Raw genomic sequence first — 24,326 nt, 5'->3', positions numbered from 1 at the left:
ATATGTTTAGCTGGGCGAGGACCCGCTACGAATATTAAATTTCAATTACACAAAGTCTCTCAAATAGACAAATGGCCTGTGCCCCGACTACGGGAAGATAAGAGAAATCTATCCTTCCACGAACGACGCTTCTCGCTAGCAACTTTCCCCAAGGACAGCTAATATCTTTCTCTAACCACCAACATGGAAATTGACCAATTAACAGCAACGTCAATTTCCCTCACCCTTCGAGCGAAGACTTTTCTCCGCGAATCCGATGATCTCGTGCCCTTAGGCACACCCATCATAGTTTTCTTCGACAGCGTCACCGCGACGGAGAGTCACTCTCTAGTGCGATCTCATCAGTAATCGACCTGTCTTTCGTATACGAAATAATTGCCCCCGTGCTCTAACATATAGTGTAACTTAGACGCAAACGAAGGGTAAAGTCCAGTATCCGTTGACCGCGGAAACGTTGCCGGAGCCGAGACCATTGTCATAGTGCCGCGAATATCGAAACCTTGCGATTATCTATCGACGCTGTAAATCTCCCTAATTTGTGTCAATAAACTCAACCATTGTTACACCGCACCTATGGCTAATTCCAACGAAGATTCACCGAACACCCCCACCCCCAATCCTGACGTGCGTCCGACATCAGAAGTGGGATTCGAATCGGTTATGACGGTGAACGGAATGAGGGCCATTTTGCGTGGCCTAGTGGAGGAGCTGAATTTGAAGCCGAGTGCGGAACCTACCAAAACTGTGCTACCGGATTTTAACCCCGACATCCCGGGCGCCGATCCAGTCGCATGGTGTACCACTGCTGGTCTGATTATGAAGGACCACCCCCTACAAGACCGTTCGCTAGCCACCGCTTTGAGCAGTGCTCTGAAGGGTTCCGCAGCAAATTGGTTTACGCAGGGAGTGTTCGAAGAAGGCCTCACTTGGCCAGCGTTTACGGAACTTTTTACGACGCGTTTTGGTGGCAAGGATACAGCAACCTCGACACTAATAAAGATACTTAACGAACAACCACAGAAGGGCGAAAACACGGCGGCTTTCGCCGCTCGCGTCCGTTCCCTCATAAAGATGAAGTGGCAACATATAACCTTGCCGGAATTATTCAATGCTATCGCCTTTTATCGAGTGAAGTCAGTCGACCGGCGTATCGAACGAGTGGCACTCGAGAAGGATATCCGGACCGAGGACCAATTTTTAAGCGAAATAAGAGTCTTCGCTCACGAGAAGAGGCCGGCGACAAGCAATACACCAACTAGCCCCGAAACCAAACGACACAAGCTGTCCGACCCCCAGAACAAGTGCCTCTACTGCGGTGCCTTTGGACATAAAATGACGGAGTGCCGCAAGAAGATGCGGGCCGAGAAACGGAAGATACGACGTCCAGAAGGAGGCCGACAAGCTACATCGTCCAAGCCGGTTTGCTTCAAGTGTCAAGCGGAAGGACACATCGCCTCTGACTACCCGCTGCGGAAGGAGAGAGGAGACAGCAACGGCCAGGAACGTCGAGTCGAATCCTGCGTGGTGGAGGCCCCAACCGGTAAATTAAGCCTCCAGGGTGAGTCGTTCCCATTTTGCTTCGATTCTGGGGCCGAATGCTCGTTAATTAAGGAGTCCGTTGCCCCGAAATTTCCCGGCATACGAACGGCCGACGTAGTAGTAATGCGAGGGATAGGGAATGCATGCGTTAAGAGTACGTCGCAGATTTTGTCCACCGTATGCATCAACGGTTTTGCGCTCGAGATAACTTTTCACGTCCTCCCCGATAGCCACTTAAAATACGATATCATGATTGGTCGCGAAATTTTGAGCCAAGGCTTCGACGTACATATTACGCGCGACAGTCTCAATATTTGCAAAACGAAAATAGTTAACGCCTGTAATAGGACCGTCGAAAACGAGATCGATCTCGGTGAAGTAGACACCGAGGTACTTGGTAACGATAAGGGCCGGTTAATTTCCATTCTCGAAAGGTTTAAAAACTCATTCATCACGGGTTTCCCACGTACTTGTAACGTAAATCACATCAGAGACCAGGACACACACACACCTCGGGCAGGATGGTGTCCCGGTCGGCATACTTCGAACCCGATGGACCGACGAGAGGAACACATGGCGACCTTGGCGACAATGTATATTGGCGGAGTACCTGAGGATTCATTTATGGCCTAACGGCCCTTCCACCAAATGTTCCAGAAGCGTAGCAACGGTCACGTACGCCTACAGGGTAGTGGGGATAATGAGAGAACAGATGACCGAAAGTAAAAAGATTGTAAGACTCACTCTCGTACGGTCACGGCTAGAGTTCGGAAGTGTCTTATACTTGTATAAACCAAGTGAAAATAAAGTCTTGTTCTTCCTTATAAAATTTCTCTTTATTTTTACGTGACATTTTGGCGATCCTGCCAGGATCCATCAACTTCAAGAAAACGAAATTACGCATTTCGGGCTACGGTCAACTTTGAAGATTGAGGATCAGTGGACCACTGTAACAGAGCAGACACTTTCGACGTTTCGACAAAGGAACACCGCAACGGAACCTTTCCTACGGGTTAAACGATCAAGGTGAGCAAGCCCTGGATTCTTTTGTCAAATACAGATCGAGAACAGACAGCACAATTAGTATAACAATGGCAACGCCACGAGAAGACAAAACCGAAACTGTTAGCGCCGCTTTAACTAACAGCGGAATAGACCCAACAGTTAAAGCTTTGCTTGATGCAATGCAGAAACAAATGAGTATGCTTGCACTGCGTATGGATGAAGTTGTAGCAAAAACAAAAACGGGAAATGTATCGGAGGCCAGTTCCCTAATAACCGTAGACGAAGTAACCCACACCGCTAAAGATCTATCGGTCCTTCGAGAATCTCGCCCATTACTTCAAACACCACCTCAACCATCCTGGGAAAGGACTTTTCCTGAACAATATACGCAACCAGAGCTAAAAGCTGAGAGTGCATTAAAATGCATTCCGATATTAAACGGAGAGGATGATATAGACGTGGAGGATTTTATTCATGAAATACAAGAAGTAAGAATGATGTGTAGCGAACCAACACTATTGCTAAAAATGATTAAAATAGAGAAGATTGTAGGAAAAGCCGCAATGGCAATCCGCAATATTCGTATTACCGAATTCGAATCTCTGTATGAAGCATTGAGACGTAATGTAGCTGCGCAAGTATCAGTGAGAGAACAACAGGACGAATTAAGGGGAATGAGGCAAGGATTAACCGAAAGCGTGCAAAACTATAACATCAGATTTCGGAGTGTTTTTAACAAACTCCAACACAGCATTACCAACGAGTATAGAGACGAACTAACTCGACGGGTGATGAACGAGCAACTATACATGGACTCTGTGACCGACTATGTAGGAGGCCTTCGTCCAGAAATAGGGCAGGCGCTAATGGCTAATCCCCCCCCAAACCTCATCGAAGCAGAAAGGAAAGCAATGAATATGGAAAGATACTTTCGCGAGCACAGCTCTCGCAGACAGATGACGCGACAAACAACCGCCCCGCCATTTTATCGTAACCAGGCTTCTCATCCAGCAGACAATCGCCTCGCTATTACAAGTAACACAAATAATAAAACTCCACTCACACAAAATATTCTACCAAGAACGAACAATTTTACGAAGTTTGGGAACAGACCATTAAGCGAAAGGACGCAAGCGAAATATCCCAAATGCAATCGATTGGGACACCTTCCAAATCAATGCCAAAATTTTCCGATACCGCCTCAAAGAAAAGCCCCTCCAGGAATAAACCACGTTCAAGAACAATCAGAATTAACAATGCTACCTCAGGAAGATTACCCACAATACTATTACAATTACCAGGACGACCAGGATTGCGATTTCTCGTTGACTCCGGGGCAGGAATCAACTTGCTTAAACAAAGATGCTACCCAGGAAAGACAACAATACCAGACACAAAGAAATTCTCCATGGGACATTCCGAATACGAATCTAATTCCAAAGTCAAATTGAATTTGTTCGACAAAAAAATAGACTTCTCTTTAATAGATGACGATTTCCCAATTATAGAAGATGGCGTATTAGGCTTACCCGGTTTGAATCAATATCGATTCGAACTCTCCAACGAAACATTGAAGTTAGATAACAACACCCTTCTGCTGCAACAAGAACCAACCCTTGCACCAGGAGAAACCATTCAAAAAATTGTATACCTCGAAGGGAAGCCAACGCCAGTGTGCTTTATCAATGGTGGTAAGTCCTCAATTCAAGTTTCTAACATTATCGAAAATACAAATACCATAGATCAAATCCAAAAATTCAAATCTTCGATTCGACTATCGCACATAGAAAAACCTCTCAGAGAACCTGTAGAAAAGATTCTTCTCTATTACATGGATGTATTTAATTTAGACAGCGAAACATTACCATGTACATCTCTTGCTAAACATTCCATTACATTGAAAGAAGATAAAATCATCAACGTAAAATCCTACCGTCCTCCCGAACACCATAAAATCGAAATAAACAAACAAATGACGGAAATGTTAGACAAAAAGATTATAGAACCCTCCGACTCTCCCTATAACTCTCCCGTCTGGGTCGTCCCAAAGAAAATCGACGCGTCGGGGAAACAAAAGTGGCGAATAGTGATTGACTTTCGGAAGTTAAACGAATTAACGGACCAAGACGCATATCCATTACCCGACATTGACGATATACTATCGCAACTAGGGAACGCAAAATATTTCTCCGCTTTAGACTTATCCTCGGGATTCCACCAAATACCCATGGATGAGAATTCGAGGAAGTACACTGCATTTAGCACACCACAAGGGCACTTCCACTATAACAGAATGCCATTCGGGCTCAAGAACGCACCCGCTACCTTTCAAAGAATGATGGACACCGCGTTAAGAAGTTTAATTAATAATCACTGTTTCGTCTATCTCGATGATATCATTATATTCGGGCAATCGATAGAGGAACATAATAAAAACCTAGCCATTATACTCCAAAGACTCAGGGAAGTAGGTCTAAAAGTACAACCGGATAAATGTGAATTCCTAAAACCCGAATTGGAATATTTAGGACACTTAGTGACAGCAAACGGAGTAAAACCTAACCCTGAAAAGATAGAAGCAGTAAAGAACTTCAAACTACCCAAAAATCCTACGGATGTAAAATCGTTCCTTGGGTTAGCCGGATACTATAGAAAATTTATTAAGAATTTCTCGAAAATTGCCAAACCGTTAACGGAACTAACTAAGAAAGACATACAATTCCACTGGACTGACAAAACACAACTTAGCTTCGATACATTAAAAGAAAGACTATGCCAAGCACCAGTACTAAAATACCCCGACTATACGAAAACATTTACGTTAACAACGGACGCCAGTAATGAAGGTCTAGGAGCCATCCTTTCACAAGACGGACACCCTTGTTGCTTCATTTCAAGGACATTAAACCCCCCTGAACGAAATTATACTACGACGGAAAAAGAATTATTGGCCATCGTTTGGGCAGTTAGAAGATTTAGGCAATATTTATTAGGCCGCAAATTCAAAATTCAAACAGACCACCAAGCCCTTAAATGGCTGCACAACTGCAAGGACCCCTCTAGTCGATTGATTCGATGGAGATTGAGATTAGAGGAATACGAATACGATATAGAGTACGTAAAAGGAAAGGAAAACGTAGCCGCTGACACCCTATCCAGAGTACACGCGATAACACAAACTGACGTTTTATTAAGACAATTCAGAGACTGGGAAAAATCAGAAGAAATACCAAAATTATTGAAACTAACATCTAACAAAGACAACTTTTTCCAATTAACAAAATCATATCTGGGCCCATATGACGAAACCGTATGGTTACAGAAAATATCAGACATACTTAAAACAAATAGAAAGATAGGAATAGGAGACAATAACTTAAACGCACAAGACAAAGCACACATAAAAAGATTTCTTTTATTTTTCAATGACCAACGCGACGACATAGAATTTGCTTACGAACCAATACAGAGTTTAAGCGAAGAGGAAATAGAACAAGTACTAAAAGAAAATCATGACTTGGTAGGACATCCCGGAATACAAAAGACGTACGACAGAATCCGAGGCAAATATGATATCCCACACCTAATAGACAGAATAAAAAGCAGAATAGGAACTTGCGCGACATGTCAAACATCAAAGATTACTCGGATAAGAGGAAAGGAGGAACCACAGATAACCGACACCCCGTTAGAATCTAACGACAAAATCGCTATGGATGTGATAGGCCCGTTGAAAAAGACCAAGATAGGAAACCAATACATTCTCTCTATACACGATGAACTAACCAAATATTTAATACTTGTGCCCCTAAAAACACAACAGACCCAATCAATCTGGAATGCTTTATTGAATCATTACATTTATATATTCTCCGCACCGAAACGTATATTAACTGACAGAGGACAAAGTTTCATTAGCGAGCTAATGCAACGATACGAAGAAGCATTTAGGATCAAACACATAAAAACCACCTCATTCCATCCACAATCCAACGGAAGCCTAGAACGAACACATGCTGTAATATCCGACATGTTAAAAGCTATACAAAACGATAATGAAACAGAATGGGATCAAAACCTAAATTTTGTGTGTCTAGCATATAACACTATGGTTCATGATGCCACTGGATATACCCCTTTCGAACTAACATTTGGACACAAGGCCAATCTCCCATCTACCATATCCCAAAATTCGCAAAGAACATACGCTGATGAGGTCAGCTTCAGGAAACGAGAATGGGATGCCAAGCTACTTAAAGCCAGGGAAACTCTAATGAAGAGTAAACAAAGATACCAAAGAGATCAAAGAAAAAAAATTATTAAACCTCAATCCATTTTTAGAGAAGGAGATTTAATATTAGTTCATAATGATCATAAAAAACACAAATTAGATACTGAATGGTTAGGGCCGTACACCATTGAAAAAGTAAAAACCCCTTATTACGAAATAATGGTGAATGACTCGATTAGGAAAATACATGGTAATCGTATTAAACCTTATTTTCCAGGACGGTCTTCACCTTCTCCATAAGTAGCTGTTATGCACTTTGTTTTTGTTTTGTCTTGTCGATTAAGACAAAGAAGAAAACACACTTTTAGCCAATTAGCCTCCATAAAACAATCCTGAAGAAACACTGAGATTTTAGAGGACCAAAATCAATCTAAGGAGGGAGGTATGTAACGTAAATCACATCAGAGACCAGGACACACACACACCTCGGGCAGGATGGTGTCCCGGTCGGCATACTTCGAACCCGATGGACCGACGAGAGGAACACATGGCGACCTTGGCGACAATGTATATTGGCGGAGTACCTGAGGATTCATTTATGGCCTAACGGCCCTTCCACCAAATGTTCCAGAAGCGTAGCAACGGTCACGTACGCCTACAGGGTAGTGGGGATAATGAGAGAACAGATGACCGAAAGTAAAAAGATTGTAAGACTCACTCTCGTACGGTCACGGCTAAAGTTCGGAAGTGTCTTATACTTGTATAAACCAAGTGAAAATAAAGTCTTGTTCTTCCTTATAAAATTTCTCTTTATTTTTACGTGACATACTCGTGTAACTACGGACCAGCTAGAGATACGACTAATCGACCCTAACGTCACCGTCCAAAGAAGTCCTTACAGACTTAGCGAGGAAGAGCGGAAAACCGTGCGGGAGAGAATTAGCGAACTAATTAAAGCAAACATTATAAGACCTAGTAAGTCACCGTTCGCAAGTCCTATGTTGCTCGTGAAGAAGAAGGACGGCTCGGATAGACTGTGCGTAGACTTCCGAGCGCTAAATAAAAATACGGTTGCGGATCGGTATCCCCTACCCCTTATCGCAGACCAAATTGCGAGATTGCAGAACGCGAAATACTTCATTAGCCTCCAGGCTAATATCCATATGGCCAGCGGGTTCCACCAAATCCCCATACATCCCAATTCAACGGAGTATACCGCGTTCGTTACACCCGACGGACAATATGAGTATGTAACAATGCCGTTCGGATTGAAAAATGCACCGTCCGTTTTTCAGAGGGCCATCTTTAACGCCTTAGGCGACCTTGCGTATTCTTACGTCGTCGTTTATTTAGATGACGTCTTAGTTATTGCCGACTCGATAGATCAAGCTCTAGAAAGGTTGAACACCGTACTAGATACTCTTGTGAAAGCCGGATTTTCGTTCAATTTCGCGAAATGTTCTTTTCTGAAAACAACGGTACTTTACTTGGGATATATAATCCATAACGGAGAAGTTCGCCCCAACCCGGGTAAAATACACGCCTTAAGTTCCTTACCCGCGCCAACGACCGTCACTCAGCTCAGACAATTCATCGGGTTAGCTTCGTATTTCCGTAGGTTCGTCCCTAAATTCTCGCAGATGATGAAACCCCTGTATGCGCTCACCTCAGGTAGCAAAAACATAACATGGTCAGATAGGCACGAGAAAATCAGACAACAGGTAGTTTCCGTCCTGACCGACGCGCCGGTACTAATGATATTCGACCCTAATTACCCAATTGAGCTACATACCGACGCCAGCTCGGAGGGCTACGGAGCGATCTTGATGCATAAAGTCGAAGGTAAAAATAGAGTAATCGAGTACTACAGCAAAAGAACTACCCCCGCGGAATCTAGATATCATTCCTACGAACTAGAAACGTTAGCAGTCGTAAACGCCATCAAGCATTTCCGTCACTACCTACACGGACGAGAATTTCTTGTTGTTACGGATTGCAATTCGCTGAAAGCGTCAAGTAACAAAGCGCATTTGAACGATAGAGTCCACAGGTGGTGGGCTTACTTGCAGACTTTCACCTTCGACATTATGTACCGAGAAGGGAAGAGGATGTCCCACGTAGATTTTTTCCCGCGAAATCCCGTAGACTTAGGCCACCGTAAAATTGATAAAATTGCGGAGAAAGAAATCAACTTGGCCGAAATATCGGAAGACTGGCTACTGGCCGAACAGCGTCGCGACCCGCAAATTATAGAAACTACCCGCAAACTACGAAACGACGAGCTCGCGGAAGATATCGCGAATACCTATGAGTTGCGCTCAGGTATGCTCTATCGCAAAGTGCAGCGGAGGGGTAGAACCCTCTGCTTGCCCATCGTCCCGAGAGGCTTTAGATGGTCCGTTATCAACCATGTGCATCAGTCGATTATGCACTTGGGTTGGGATAAGACGCTCGAGAAGCTGTACGAGTATTACTGGTTCGAAGGAATGGCGAAGTATGTTCGCAAATTCGTAGAGAACTGTCATGCCTGTAGAGTTCGAAGGCAAGCTCGGGTAAGATCCAGGCCGAGCTACATCCTATACCTAAGACCAGCATACCTTGGCATACGGTCCACACGGACATAACGGGCAAGCTAAGCGGTAAAAAGGATTCCAAGGAATATGTCATTGTTTTAGTCGATGCTTTCACGAAGTTTGTACACTTACATCATACCCGTAAGATAGACTCCTTTAACACCATCGAAGCTCTCAAGTCCGCTATATTTTTATTCGGCAGTCCCTGCCGGATAACAGCAGATCAGGGTAGATGTTTTACGGGCAGGGAATTTCAGGAGTTCTGTGAAAGCAAACAAATTAAAGTCCACTTGATAGCGACCGGTGCTAGTAGAGCTAATGGGCAGGTGGAGCGTGTTATGAGTACGTTGGAAAATATGTTCACGGTAGTAGAGACGACCGGTCGATCATGGCAAGACGCGATTGGGGAGATACAATTGGCCCTGAATTGCACCACCAACCGCGTGACTAAAGCGAGCCCACTGGAACTACTAATCGGTAGGACAGCAAGACCGTACGACTTGTTGCTACCTGATAGCGTTGAAGAAAGAGAAATAGATATCTCCGATGTAAGACAACAGGCGACAAAAAATATAGCAATTTTTGCCAAACACGACAAAGAAAGATTCGATAACACCAAAGCTAAAGTGGTTAGGTTTAATGTCGGTGATTTCGTATTGCGCAAAATCGAGGAAAGAAACCAAACCAAGTTAGATCCAAAGTTTAGCGGCCCATTGATAATAGCAGAGATTTTGGAAGGGGATAGATATACTTTAAAGACATTAGATGGCAAACGATCGTATAAATACAGTCATGATAGATTAAGAAAAATGCCGAATAGTTGCGTTCCTGCTGAGTTGGACGTCTGTAGTGATGACAATGGCAGTGACAATGACGATATGACTACACCGATCTCAGAGGATCATTAACACTATGACTATGACATTTAACACAATGTTTCCACACACAAGCCTAGTGCGACCACACACTAGCATTCGATATTTCCACACAAGCCTAGTGCGACCACACACTAGCATTCGATATTTCCACACAAGCCTAGTGCGAATACACACTAGCATTCGGCATTCCCACATAAGCCTAGTGCGACCACACACTAGCATTCGATATTTCCACACAAGCCTAGTGCGAATACACACTAGCATTCGGCATTCCCACATAAGCCTAGTGATACCATACACGCCTATTACATCAATGCACTCGTGTTCAGTGTCTCCATACACTGCACTCGCATTCAGTGTCTCCATACACGCCTATTACATCAATGCACCCGCACCCAGTGTCTCCACACACGCCCAGTGCGGTAATAGGATCCAACAAACTGAGACTCATCCGTGTACGAAATCGAAAATGATCTGTCATGTTATTACGGTCTGACCGGTAACTCACAAGATGCAACTGGCGCTTTGAATACCAATCATAATGCTACTGACTTTTGTGTTTTTTCTTCCCTACTTTATCATTGAACATCCAATCGAAATTTTTGTTGTTAACCTGGGCCCTTGACCTATTTGGACAGTTAGTTAAGCCATAAAGAAACCAGTACAATATAATTTAGCTAAACTATAAAGGAACAAAATACCAGTTATATCAAGTTTAATATTAGGAAAACCCAATATTTTAGATCCACCCGAGGACGTGTGATAGTCAGAATGGCCGTGTCGGAGATGAAAGAACACCGGAGCCTCCCCTTTGGAGCGGTGGGAGGACCCCCTTAGCGCTGTAATCCAGATTTCATCATAGCCGCACTAAGAAACTGTTGTAATTCGATCCGACTGTACTTATTCGAAATTTATGATAGTGAGCTCGGGCTCGAGGTGACAACCGGTCGCCGAACGTAGTCGCGGTCAAGGGATGAACGTTTTATCTAACAGAGGCATGAAGTAACTCTATAGCTTTCCTTAAAAGAAATACTTGGGACGGGGCACGACGGTAAACATTTCAACGATTTCTGTCCCGTGGCTCGCCACACGCAGACTTTGTCCTTCGGGTAAGACGATTGCCAGATGCCAACGCATCTTCACAGTATATGTTTAGCTGGGCGAGGACCCGCTACGAATATTAAATTTCAATTACACAAAGTCTCTCAAATAGACAAATGGCCTGTGCCCCGACTACGGGAAGATAAGAGAAATCTATCCTTCCACGAACGACGCTTCTCGCTAGCAACTTTCCCCAAGGACAGCTAATATCTTTCTCTAACCACCAACATGGAAATTGACCAATTAACAGCAACGTCAATTTCCCTCACCCTTCGAGCGAAGACTTTTCTCCGCGAATCCGATGATCTCGTGCCCTTAGGCACACCCATCATAGTTTTCTTCGACAGCGTCACCGCGACGGAGAGTCACTCTCTAGTGCGATCTCATCAGTAATCGACCTGTCTTTCGTATACGAAATAATTGCCCCCGTGCTCTAACATATAGTGTAACTTAGACGCAAACGAAGGGTAAAGTCCAGTATCCGTTGACCGCGGAAACGTTGCCGGAGCCGAGACCATTGTCATAGTGCCGCGAATATCGAAACCTTGCGATTATCTATCGACGCTGTAAATCTCCTTAATTTGTGTCAATAAACTCAACCATTGTTACACCGCACCTATGGCTAATTCCAACGAAGATTCACCGAACACCCCCACCCCCAATCCTGACGTGCGTCCGACAGATATAAGTACAGAGCGCGTGAGCGAACTAAAAACGCGATATAGGGCTAAAGAGAGAGACTGTTCCGTCCTTCTCTAATGCCCGCGTACTTGTACCGGAAATATGTAACAACGGTAAACGAGCGCCGTCAGTGTCCACTAGTGTGCATGCCTGATTAAACAAGGACAGGAAATGCCTATATACAGCCTTCTCTTTCTATTTCCATGTCGCATCCATCTTACTATACAGTAGACAGGACTCGACTATTCCATCATTATATTCGCACCCTGCTTATGCGTGAACCAACATCGCCATGACAACAAATCGTTCGTCTCCTGTTTGATGCTCAGTTTTCAACGGAGTTGAAGGGAAACTTTATAAGAGAAAGGAAGTGACGGATTGTCTCAAAGTAATAAACGAAAATTCTCGTAACTATCGAAAAACGATAGTCAATACAAGGATATCATTATCACATTTAAAACTATCACAATGAACGGTGATTTATCGCTGCAAGGTACCACAAATAAGATATCTTATAATTTGCGAAAAGAGGTAAGGAATATTCTAGATTTTAGACTTTGGAACTTCCATGACAGTCATGAGTGTGTTTTGTCATTGATTTGCCATATTGCGTTTTTCACAATTGTTGTTCATTTTTTGTGATATTTTACACTCGCACATAGTATCTATGATTTTTTCTTTCGATAATTCTTATAATTATTGTCAATAATTAATTATTTATAACCATTTACGCTGTATCATATATCATTAAGATTTATCTTTGCACGTATCAAGATGGTAGATAACAAAATTATGTGTAACAAATTGATTAAACTCGCAATGTAACAGAAAATTGCATGAAAATCTTTATATTATTAATAATTATTGTTAATAATAAAAAAAATAAATGTCGCATTAGGAGGAGAGTCGTACTTCGGAACGTAATCGGAACATATTGTACCTTATATGTGATTATTTGGGACGCAATGGGTGAGTACATTGCAATTTAGATATCTTCTTAGTTGCAATTTTTTCGAATAATATCGGTGACCAATCGAAATAGAAATTAGTGCGGAAAGAGGGGAAGGAACCAAAATTTGAAAATCGACATCGGTAACTCAGTAGTTATAGAATAACTCAATCGATAACGTAGATTAACTAGTTATAAATGAAAATATATATAAATTCAAACTTTAAAAATTGGAAATTAAAAAGCAGAAGGCAAAATATTATCGCCGAGGATTTATATAATAATAAATAGACAGTACATTCTTTTTGTCTGTCTTACCTAGAAATAAAACAGTTAATTGATGATTATCGTATAGTGTGTACTCATAGCATAAAATTTGTTCAATGAATTAAAAATTATATTTTTTAGATATGTAGACATTAGCGATGTATTAATCCGGGAAGCTCGTCTACCTCGGAAATATCGAGTCTGCGACAACGTCGATTTGGAAATTATTCTTACAGAATATGAAAATTATTACAAGATGAAATTCCAAAAATATCCTATATTGTGCAAGAAAATAACTGAAAAGGAAATAAAGACGAGGGAAATGACAAATGCGAACAAAGTGTAAGAATTTAAATTATTTAACACTATTCAACGTTCTCAACGTATTCAACGTATCGATTACAATATCATTCAATCTTCGAAGAAGTAGTAAAACGTGTCAAATCTGTTAGCAAAGAAACGAGAAGTGAGTCTGTGAAAGGGAGGAATGTACAACAGAAGATGACGGGTGACGCTACGGATGATATTAATCTCGCAATGACAGTGACACCAATTTTCGCCAATGAAAGCGATGGAGCTTCATCAGAAGAGCTATTTAACGTCTCAATGGAACAATCCACGCAATCAAAGATATCGCAACGGGCTCGGAAGCTTTATATAGACAATCCGGAATTGCGGAAGATTGCTGAAGACATTTCATGCGTAAGTTATTTTCGATTAATATACGTATTGTAAAGCTTTTTAGAAATAAAATACCTATCGATAAACAATCCACTGTATATCAATGACGCAGGGATTTCAGTAAAGCTTTAAATAACGAATTACATAACACTTACGGAAATTAATACGGAGATTATGCGCCATTTCATCTTTGTATTGTCGCAGGAAATCATACTGACAAAATTAAATGTATATTGGGACAACATTGTAGGCCTAGAGGAATGTAAATCTGCTATTAAGGAGGCCATTGTGTATCCCCTTAAGTACCCTATCTTTTTTAATGGCCCATTTTCTCCCTGGAAAGGTATTCTGCTATACGGACCACCTGGTACAGGTAAGATACTCGTATTTCTTTCATTCCCGTACATGTTTACAATCAATTACGAAATAGGGAAGACGATGTTGGCGAAGGCAGTCGCAACAGAATGCCAATGCACCTTTTTTAACATAACGGCCAGCTCATTGGTGAGCAAATGGAGAGGCGATTCCGAGAAGTATATCCGTGTAAGTTGATTTCCTTTGTCTATGAAGAAGATATTCTAGGTTTAAAAAGATTTGTTTTTATTTGTCGTCATTCATATATAAATAGAATAGTTGTTTGGAAAACGAAATGATATTACGTTCGTGATGAAACAATGAATTTAAGGAATTTTGAATATAATATTTAATAAATAATAAATACATTTGTTAAACTGAACAGGTTTTATTTGAACTTGCCTATAATTATTCGCCTACAATTATTTTTATCGACGAGATTGACTGGATAGGCACAAATAAAGGAGTAAACTGTACATTGTCTGAACCTGCAAAGAGATTCAGATCAGAACTTCTTTCTAGATTGGATGGATTAGTATCTAACGAAAATTCTAATGTAGTTCTTTTGGCTGCAACTAATTGCCCTTGGTATGTATATCACGCTATTTCAATGTTTTCTAAGTAGAAAATATCTTAATATCATAATTATTCATTATCTTAATCTTAATTATTGTGTTGTTCGGAATATTCCTTCGTTATTATTAATATAACAGAACAATAATATTTATTGTAAATATATTATTAGGGACATTGATGCAGCTTTACACAGACGCCTCGAAAAGAAAATATACGTATCATTACCAAATGAAGTTACTCGACTCGATATGTTCAAATTATACCTTAGCAACCAGTTATTAGAGAATATGGATATTGTAAACCACATAATAAAATCTACTGAAAAATATTCTTGCGCGGATATAAAATTGCTTTGTAAGCAAGCATGGCTGCTAGAAATAAGTCCAATGTGGGAAAAACTTGAAAAAAAAGAAACATCTGTTACGACTTTGAAATATGAATTAAAGAATTATGAAATAATAGCAAAATTGTTAAAAACAATGTCACCTACAGTCACGGATGTGGATAGATATAAAGCGTGGAATAAATATGTATGCCATAAGAACATATTTTAAAAAATATAAATGGTTATCATAATATATATCATTAATATAATTATCGTTCGAAAAATTGTTCGTGTGCGTGCATGTATGTGTGCGCACGCGCTATAAACAAGTTTGAAATGTTCGTTCTACATATATGTATACGTGGTATACGTATTCCCTTATAATATATAATATGTGTAATCTGAGTGGTAATATATCCACGTATTACATATGTGTTAGTGTATTTTATCGATAATCTGTCTTTTATTTCCTCTTATCTTATTAACGCATGTATGGGCGCGTATATGCGCCGGGCGAAAGCTATGGGTGTAGACTCAGAACACATATATGCGTTTTTTGCAAGTATTCCGCATGGCCTAAGGACAGATATACGCGTTTGTCGATTTTTCCGATCAAGTAGAAGTAATACTATTACATTTATGTGAGATAAATATGAATGTATTCCTTAGTAACGGCAGTAAGCAAATGCCAATAATGTCTCGTTATAATTGTCTACCTGTTTCGAGGACAGTCGCATCTAATTATCGAGAAGAAAATGTGTTGTTTGTGAGAAAAATAAGAGAATGCAGAAAATGCGATGTCGGATTATGTATCGATAATTGTCTTGAAATTTTTCTCATACAACTGAATTATTAGCCAAATTCTGTTGTAAATTCTAAATGTTTATTGTAAATTTCAATGTTTAAAATAAATAATCAATACTAAAAAATAACGCTCTTGAATTATTTAATCTCGTGCAAAAGAATTACTATAACTTATTACGCTTTGCGCTTTCAATAGTCAATCAACAGAGTTCAGTCTAACGAAGAAGTTCCCTCCTACGCTAACGAACTGTCCTGTTTTTGCGTCCAGGCTTTCAGGACATAAATTAAAATATCGCACATAAGCACAGCGTAACAGCGGCTTAAATTTAAGTTACAATAATAATCTTAAAAAAAAAAAAAAGAAAAAAAATGTAATAATGCATGGCTATGTCGTACCGTCGCGTATCGGTACTTTTGCCTGTACCACCCTACAATCAGAATTCAGCGTTTATTCTGGAAGAAAATCATGTAAAAAAAAATATGTAAAAAATCTGGAATTAATAAACAAAGATTTAAAAAAATCAACAATTAAACAAGGGATTGAGATGACCAATCCCGCTCACGCTGCGAACTTCGAACGCGGAAGAGTCGAGCCGTGGCCATGATGGGTGATTCCAGGAATCGGTCGCGTATGGCAGGATCTGCCATGCTTTACCGATCCCAGCCGCGCCGATTTCCGTCAACAGGCACAGTAACGGAGATATTTGGAACAGAAGCAGCCGCATATTCGTCTATCTGAAATTAAAGAGATGATTTCATGTAGAAGATACAAATTCGTTCCCTGATATTGAAATGCCGAACACGAGGAAAATGAGACATGCAAATGACAAAGTCGATGATCAATAGGAAGATAACATAAACAATTGTAGATTGCAAGGAAAATTTTGAAAAATGATACGTGTTCTAATAATAGAATATAAATAATAAAAAGGAGAATGTAATTGCCATTCTTCTATGTATTTTAATTTATGAGACGTAACTTCTGAATGACCTGTAATGCCCGTTTCCGCGGCATTATGCGCCGAGTTCCGGAATACGCGTAGACCCGGTAGCGCGATTGTTCACTCGATTACATTTACCATAGCGAAATCGAACTAGAATTCGACTCGACACGCGTACGCGCGCAACCACTGAAAGTTCAACGCACCAGTACCGTCAGACGATTCGAAACTTGTGAATCATCTGCTAACGATACGTATCCACCGTCAAAATTTTTCATTGCAATAATTTTTCATAACGTTGCAACGATCGCTATATTTTCAATATACATGTATGATCGTAATAAAGAGTGTTTACTCTTCTTAGACTGTTATTTGTACAACATTATACGGAAATGTATGTTTTACGTGATATGGCTTCTCTCGACGCGTGGATCCATTGGGAAAACTGCTATATTTATGGTAACTTAATCGTTACAATAACATGAGAACACGTAAAACCGACTCAAAGTTGTAAAAACATGCTTGATACAACTCAAGTGTATTATATACGTTTGAAGCATCACCGCCCATTACTACACCATCAACATCAATCATGTTCTACACCACGGTCATTCTTCTGCAAAAAACGATAATTAAAAGAGAAAGAGAAAGAAGAATTACTGCACAAACTTCGACAACCATGGGACTTCCGTATACATATACAACAATGAGATCACCGTGAAATTGTCTTATCTTGTTCTTTTAATCGCGAAAAATCTGTCCGTAAGTTCGTGGACCGTGTCGAACAGAACGCTATATACGAGGTAGAACGGGTTTTTGTCCGACTGTTGCACGGTTAAGAGCACGACGAGCAACATTGTTCGTGGCGATATAATGAAAGTAAAAAAATGCAACGAGGAAACAAAGGATAGAACGTCTAGACATAGCGGAACAAATCTTCGGCAGGAAGATCTTCTCCGTTAACATCGACTCCGCACAGTTACGCTCGCTCTTTTACAGTTAGCCTCGCGGACCTGTCTTAATTTGTAACTACGTTTCGGGACATCCTCAACACGTTCCCCAACGCGTAGGTTTCATACGACAAATTCAATGTCATAGTGGTTTAAGTCGTAATTCCGAATGTTTGAATTCATTTTTACTCTAAAACATATCTTCCCTTTGGTTTCAGAACCGATTAAGTCGTAACTTTATTCTCTACCATTTCTGTTTCCACGGTTTGAACAGATGTAATCTATTTTTACGGTAATAAACACAGAAGATTATTTGATGAAAACTGGCAATGGCCTAACTTACACCACTATGATTCTCAACCCTGTTTTCCAAATTGTGTTATATAATATTTTATGAAATGTTGGTGCCATACAGGATGAAACGATCTTAGGCGAATCAAACATCTTATTTTCCCTTACGCCATTCAAATTATAAAATATGCAAACTTTTTAACATTTAACTCCGCTGTCTCATTATGTCGATTCCGTCAACTGTACGTATGCTGATGAACAGTAGTTAATTGTCGGTTTCACGATGGGATTTCGAAGAGGAAATTGGATAACGGATAGGTGAGGGGCTCTGAAGTAGGATAAGAACGTAATTGTAACTCGACTTTTGATGATTTATTGCCTAGCTAGCGGGATCGAGAGCGTGACTGGTGATGTAAGATACTGAGGAAAGTTAATTAAACTTAGCTTCATTACGTAGAGTAAATAAGATGTTTGATTGCAGTAGAAATTGTCACATATTTGATAAATGTTAGATTTCTATATATAAGAAAAATGTATAAAAGATATGTAAGAGTATAAGACTATTTCTAAGAAAGGTAAATTATGGGTTTTTCATCAAATGTTTGAATCAACTTTGTTAAAGCATTCCCTAATTTAACCATTTAGATGTTAACTATCGAGAAACCAGTCCAGTGTGTCGTATATCTCATCATTTACATAGGAACAAAATCTCCACGTTCAGGCTGTACAGTTAATTGAAATTAAAGGCAAACACTGTAACTCTGGCACAACTGTCCTTATTTTCGCAACTAATTACCATTTGTCCCATTTCATTAAAACTTTTTAACAGCCGGTAAATAAATTGATGGAATTTCCTCGGTTCAATTTATGAGTGATGAAAATCAAAATTACTTAAAAGTACCATTCCTCGATATCTCCAAAAATATGTCATTTCTAACCGTATAATAATCTATAAGCAGAGAAATGTCAATGAAAATTTAAGACGAAAAAGAGGTAAATTTACCTGAATTCCAGAGCGCGGCCGGCTTTCAAATGTCGTTGACTGTTCAGAGTTACCACGCTTACTACGGTCCGTGAACTACGGCTTGCCGGTTTACCCCGGCTTCGTATCTGCATACCGTGTGCTGTTGTCGCCGCTAAAACACGCTCACCCCTCTACTCGCGGACTTAACTACCGTTCTCAATTGGTCGCTGTTTTTAACTGTAGTTCTTGTTCCGAAAGATAGGTAAATGGCTTCCTCTATGATCTACGAGCCAACACAATCAAAGATGATCGTTTAAAGTAGCTTATAGGAACAGGCAGACTACGGGCACATTTACGCTCCGATCGTGTGTAGAACGCTAAAAGGTAGAATTCTGAAAACTGTAGAACAAACGAGCGATAGTATTGCTAAAAAGACAAGTTAAGAGTACATAAATATGTAGTAAGAGGAAAGAAAAGATCTTCAACTGACAAACAAGTAATTGTGTCTATCATCATTTCGTCAATGCGGTTAAGGATAGTTATATACATTTATACATTACATTCTAAGAGTTACAGTTGCATGAAACAAAGGAGAAAGTGATGGGAGCAACTTACCTGCTCATTTATCCTCTGCACGTTCGGAGATGCGCATTAACATTATCATAATCGCTCAGTTGAATTATGCTTGTATTAGTATGTTTTATCTTCTTCGTTAATACATAAGAAGTACTTCAATATCGAATCCAAATCTGTGAAATCTAAGTTATATATAAATATATACTTTCAATGTGATTATCAATAGTTTAGTTTATTTAATTCAACATATGTATATTTTCATGAAAACAAAAGTACGTCAAATTTTAACGAGCAATAGCTTTCGTTTTACATCACTATACGGTAATTTGCAGGATGCAAAAAGAAAAATAGAGAGTCTGATCTGAAAATAGAATGATCTTGAATAAATTGTAAAGGACATAATAGCGCTGTCATGCGCTATGGTGCATAAACTAGGGTAGAATTAAAAGCGTAGTAGAATGTAGATCGTTAACAAATAAAAATTAATCTAGGTGTTATTAAAGAAATTTGTTTCACCTTTTAAACTTTTTGATGATTGGTTTACTTTGAATATTTTGCATATTTTTGCATATCATGAGCATTTTGTACATTTCCATACATTCAAATTTTCTATGAATATAAAATGATCCGCACTCTACTTCATAGTATACTCTATACGTTTAAAATGCTCCATTAGAAGCTTAAATCTATCAAAATACAGCTCCTAAGGAAATGTGAACTTTCACATGAACACATAATATCGATTTTCTGATTGAAACGTATAGACAGATATATACTAGCATAAGCCACCTTCGGCATTTGACTGCATGGTGCAGCACTACTCTCTCTGGGATATCCTAGCCACTTTCGGCATTTGGCCGTATGGTGCAGCACTAGCTCTGTAACATAGAAAACCATAGGCGTCAGTTCTTCTTATTTCCTCTCTCATATATGTTTACTTTAATGTCACTTATTCAGGCGCTTGATATATTGTCGGAATGAAATTTTAGTAATGTGCAAGTAATTGTGAGTAGATTAATAAAGTATAATAAGATATTAGATTCATGCACATAGTTTCAAGTGACATCAATCTTTATGTCTAGTATATACATGTGTATTGATCTATAAGTCAGTGTTAAAATAACAAACAAACCAGCAGAAGAAGGAAAGAAGATTTCCTTCGGTTTTGCAAAATCTATTAAGAAATCTATTAAGAAAAAATGCTATTCCACAAGAAAAAAAGAAAGTTGATTACATTGAATGCCTTAATGAAAAAGGTATTAAAGTAATAGGGTGAGTTCAAAAAGTAAAATTTATAATCAAGAAACATATAACCTCAACCTAACCTATAAAAATCACCAATAGCGGAATATATATATTTGAAAACAATTTTTTATTTCAATGAGGAAGAAAGAAAAGATGAATCTCTAATTATTCCATTACTAGGTTCAAAAACCTGGCATGATAGAATTGTTAATAAAATAGATGCAGACATTTTCCTTCCGAAGGCAGATAAGGAAAAGGTAGGAGACGCTAGTGTTAACGAGGCAAAATCAAAGCTATCTAATGGAAAAACACATCGCCAATAATATCAATAAAGAAAGAGCCAGTTGAAGATAGTGAAAATAAAGTTGTTACTTTAGAAGAGCAAGCGGCGGAAGAAATCATTGAGGAACTTAAGTCAAAGAATGAACATGAAACTAAAACAAATGATTTAACTTTACCTTTAGTAGAAGATGAATCATTAAGAGGCAAAGAACAGGTACGTTATCAACATATTGATGTGCAATGCACAGATGTATTACATTTGCATATTATAAATATTGTTTTTTATTCTTCAGTCTACGTTACAAGATTATGAAAAAATTCCTATTGATGCTTTTGGTGTAGCAATGTTACAGGGAATGGGATGGCAACCAGGAAAGGGAATTGGTTGAAATGAAAAGTATGAATTTTATTCTAGATTAAATTAATTATATGTGTTTAATACATCACTTATTGGAAAGTAAACAGAGAACATCATTTTTTATTTCACAATCGTTTATTCTAACTATTACAGATTAGTAGCAGCTGTCATACCAGAATTACGACCAAAAGGTATGGGTCTTGGAGCAGACAAAGTAGCATTGCAGAAGAAAAATACAGATTCCAAAAAAGAAGAGGAAGAAGTTAAAATCGAGAAAGGAACATTTGTGAAAATTATAGCTGGAAAACAAGGTAATAATTATGGTCAAATAGAAGGATTCGATGATGATGCAGGAAGGCTCATAATAAACCTAGCTCTTGGTGGAAATATAATATCTGTAAATGAATTTATGGTACAGCCAGTGACTAAATCAGAATATTCTAAGAACTCAAAAGTTCTAAGTTAGTATGAAGTGTTAGTTTTTCATTAAGGGACTTTTAAGAAAATAAATTTGAATTGACATACACATATAAAGACATAATCAGACATGTAGAAAAACTAATTCAAGAGTACCTGTAAGTGTGTTGTTGCATGCAATTTTTTAAAGGTCCCTTCTAATTTTATATAAAATATGATAAATGTAGATCGGTCCGTCGTGTCCAGTAGTTGGGTGACTAGTGGGTTGTGGTGGTTGTTGACTCTTGTGTCATATCTGCTTCTGGACTTGTGTATTTCATCTTTGACTGTAGGTATCTTGAGGTCACGGTGGATTGTTTCGTTGGTAAGATACCAGGGTGCATTTGATAGGGATCTTAGCGTTTTCGATTGGAAGCGTTGGAGTATTTCAATGTTGGAATTACTTGCTGTTCCCCATAGTTGGATTCCGTAGGTCCAGACAGGTTTTATTACGGCCTTGTAGAGGGTTATTTTGTTCTGTATGTTTAGCTTGGAGCGTCGGCCCGTGAGCCAATAGAATTTTCTTAGTTTTTCCTTTAGTTGCTTTGTTTTTTCTGAGATATGTTTTTTCCAAGTTAGCCTCCTGTCCAGGGTCATGCCCAGGTATCTTACGGAGTCCTTGCTTGGGATTATTGTGTTGTTAATGGTGACCTGGGGGCAGGTTTGTTTTCGGAGCGTGAAGGTTACATGAGAGGATTTTTTTCGTTTATTTTGAAGCCTCATTTTTCGAACCACTTTTCCATGGAGTCGAGACTTCGCTGGAGAGTGGATGAGGCAATTGCCGGGTCTGCGTGGGTAGCTAATAGTGCTGTGTCGTCGGCAAATGTTGCTATTGTTACCTCGTTTGATATAGGTAAGTCGGCAGTGTCGATGGAGAACAGTAGGGGTCCGAGGACACTACCTTGGGGTATGTCGGATTCTATTGGGAATGTTGCGGAAGTGGCGCCTAGGCATTTAACTATGAATTGTCTGTTGGTTAGGTAGGATTTTAATATGGTGTAGTATGGGTGGGGTAGGATCTTTTTAAGCTTGTAGAGTAGCCCTTCATGCCATACTTTGTCGAATGCCTGTTGGATGTCTAGGAATACCGCTGAGCAGTGTTTTTTCTTTTCAAGGGTTTGGCTGATCATGTGGGTTATGCGGTGGATTTGCTCTACTGTTGAGTGTTGTTTTCGGAAGCCGAATTGGTGATCTGGGAGTGTTTTCAATTCTTCTAGGAGTGGAAGGAGACGATTCGTGAGCATCCTCTCGAATAGTTTAGACAGTGTAGGTAAAAGACTGATTGGGCGATAGGAGCTGGTTTCATATATTGGTTTACCGGGTTTAGGGATGAGGGTGATCAGTGAGATTTTCCACGCCTGAGGAAAGTATTCAAGGCGGAAGATAGCGTTAAAGATTGATGCGATGAGTGCAATCCCTTTTATGGGAAGTTCCTTGATTGCTTTATTGTCTATTAGGTCGTGACCTGCTGCTTTCTTGGGGTTTAGGCGACTGATTGCTTCTATGATCTCTGAAGAAGTGAAGGGTTCAATAGGAGGGGACATTTGGAAGGGAGTGTGCAGATATTCGGTAACGTCCGCTGCAGCTATGGAGGAATGGGGTTGGAATACTTCAGTCAAGTGTTTGGCAAATAGGTTGGCTTTTTCTATAGGGCTACGCGCCCATCCACCCTGCGGACGGCGGATTGGAGGTATTATTTGTGGGAGGCGCGTGAGTTTCCTGGAGGCCTTCCATAGTGAGTAGTTGGAGTCGGCTGTGGGGGACAAGCTGACGAGATATTTGTGAAAACGGTCATAATTGTAGATTTTTATAGTTTTGGATAATTTTCTAGTTGCGTTGTTTAGTTTGCGTTTGTCCTCCGGTGTTCTATGGGTCTGCCATATCCTTCTTAGTCTACGTTTTTCTGCTATTTTTTTTAATATGTACTGGGGGTATTCGTGATTGCCGATGGACGTTTTTGCCGGTGTGGAGAAGCGGATAGCGTTTATTATGCTCGTGTTTAAGTATTCCGTGGCTGCTTCGATTTCTTCATTGGTTTTTAGTGAAGTTGAGACTGAAGTTGTCTGTGTAAAGACTTCTCTAAAGAGCTGCCAGTTGGTGTGTTGGTTATGTATGGAGCCATTAGGTGTATTCTCGATGATAGTTGAACTGACTGTCACCATCACGGGGGAATGATCAGAGGAGAGATCAGCCGAGGAATTGATTTGGACGTGTCTTGACGAGATATTTTTAGTTATGAGGAAATCAAGGAGATCGGGTATTTTGTTTGTGTCGGTGGGCCAGTGTGTAGGTTCGTATG

At 39.8% G+C, this 24,326-nt stretch overlaps 2 protein-coding genes and 3 long non-coding RNA genes across 9 annotated transcripts; 3 read left to right on the top strand and 2 right to left on the bottom strand.

The window, feature by feature from the left end:
* The first annotated feature begins 951 nt into the window (after positions 1-951).
* On the top strand, positions 952-11,855 carry LOC126927769 (uncharacterized). The gene is made up of 2 exons (XM_050743804.1): positions 952-1,558; positions 10,970-11,855. Exons 1-2 carry the CDS (start codon positions 1,072-1,074, stop codon positions 10,987-10,989), a joined length of 507 nt encoding a protein of 168 aa, XP_050599761.1. The 5' UTR covers positions 952-1,071; the 3' UTR covers positions 10,990-11,855.
* LOC126927773 (uncharacterized) lies at positions 4,920-19,847 on the bottom strand. Of its 4 annotated transcripts, XR_007715865.1 has the most exons (4): positions 19,726-19,847; positions 19,150-19,509; positions 18,943-19,095; positions 16,518-16,699 (listed from the first exon to the last, which is right to left on the bottom strand). It is a non-coding gene; the product is annotated as an uncharacterized LOC126927773 (long non-coding RNA). The 4 variants fall into 4 exon arrangements; XR_007715867.1 differs by lacking the exons at positions 16,518-16,699; positions 18,943-19,095 and adding an exon at positions 4,920-4,930; XR_007715866.1 differs by lacking the exon at positions 18,943-19,095.
* On the top strand, positions 12,731-15,591 carry LOC126927766 (katanin p60 ATPase-containing subunit A-like 2). 2 transcript variants are annotated; one of them, XM_050743800.1, is made up of 7 exons: positions 12,731-12,977; positions 13,366-13,566; positions 13,677-13,926; positions 14,110-14,278; positions 14,336-14,448; positions 14,645-14,847; positions 15,005-15,591. In XM_050743800.1, the coding sequence occupies exons 2-7, from the start codon at positions 13,481-13,483 to the stop codon at positions 15,387-15,389; spliced, it is 1,206 nt and encodes a 401-aa protein (XP_050599757.1). In that variant the 5' UTR covers positions 12,731-12,977; positions 13,366-13,480; the 3' UTR covers positions 15,390-15,591. The 2 variants fall into 2 exon arrangements, with proteins under 2 accessions (XP_050599757.1, XP_050599758.1); XM_050743801.1 differs by lacking the exon at positions 12,731-12,977 and having other exon boundaries at positions 13,377-13,566; positions 13,682-13,926.
* Positions 19,848-19,902: 55 nt separating the features above from the next.
* On the bottom strand, positions 19,903-20,351 carry LOC126927784 (uncharacterized). Its single transcript, XR_007715885.1, has 2 exons — positions 20,203-20,351; positions 19,903-20,047 (listed from the first exon to the last, which is right to left on the bottom strand). It is a non-coding gene; the product is annotated as an uncharacterized LOC126927784 (long non-coding RNA).
* A 191-nt stretch (positions 20,352-20,542) lies between these two features.
* Positions 20,543-22,150, top strand: LOC126927785 (uncharacterized). Its single transcript, XR_007715886.1, has 4 exons — positions 20,543-20,691; positions 20,769-20,971; positions 21,080-21,610; positions 21,725-22,150. It is a non-coding gene; the product is annotated as an uncharacterized LOC126927785 (long non-coding RNA).
* Positions 22,151-24,326: the final 2,176 nt, after the last annotated feature.

The sequence above is a fragment of the Bombus affinis genome, unplaced genomic scaffold (genome assembly GCF_024516045.1).
Source record: "Bombus affinis isolate iyBomAffi1 unplaced genomic scaffold, iyBomAffi1.2 ctg00000214.1, whole genome shotgun sequence".
In the NCBI taxonomy this organism is placed as follows: Eukaryota; Metazoa; Arthropoda; class Insecta; order Hymenoptera; family Apidae; genus Bombus; species Bombus affinis.
The sequence above is the reverse complement of the archived record's forward strand: the minus strand, read 5'-3'. Positions and strand labels throughout refer to the sequence as shown.

Bases quoted from the DNA above. Each gene is read 5' to 3' on its own strand.
- LOC126927769 (XM_050743804.1), top strand. From the start codon at position 1,072: ATGAAGTGGCAACATATAACCTTGCCGGAATTATTCAATGCTATCGCC. The intron at 1,559-10,969 runs GTGAGTCGTTCC...CCAATATTTTAG, and splicing joins CGGTAAATTAAGCCTCCAGG to ATCCACCCGAGGACGTGTGA.
- LOC126927766 (XM_050743800.1), top strand. From the start codon at position 13,481: ATGAAATTCCAAAAATATCCTATATTGTGCAAGAAAATAACTGAAAAG. The intron at 13,567-13,676 runs GTAAGAATTTAA...CAAATCTGTTAG, and splicing joins ATGACAAATGCGAACAAAGT to CAAAGAAACGAGAAGTGAGT. The intron at 13,927-14,109 runs GTAAGTTATTTT...GTATTGTCGCAG, and splicing joins TTGCTGAAGACATTTCATGC to GAAATCATACTGACAAAATT.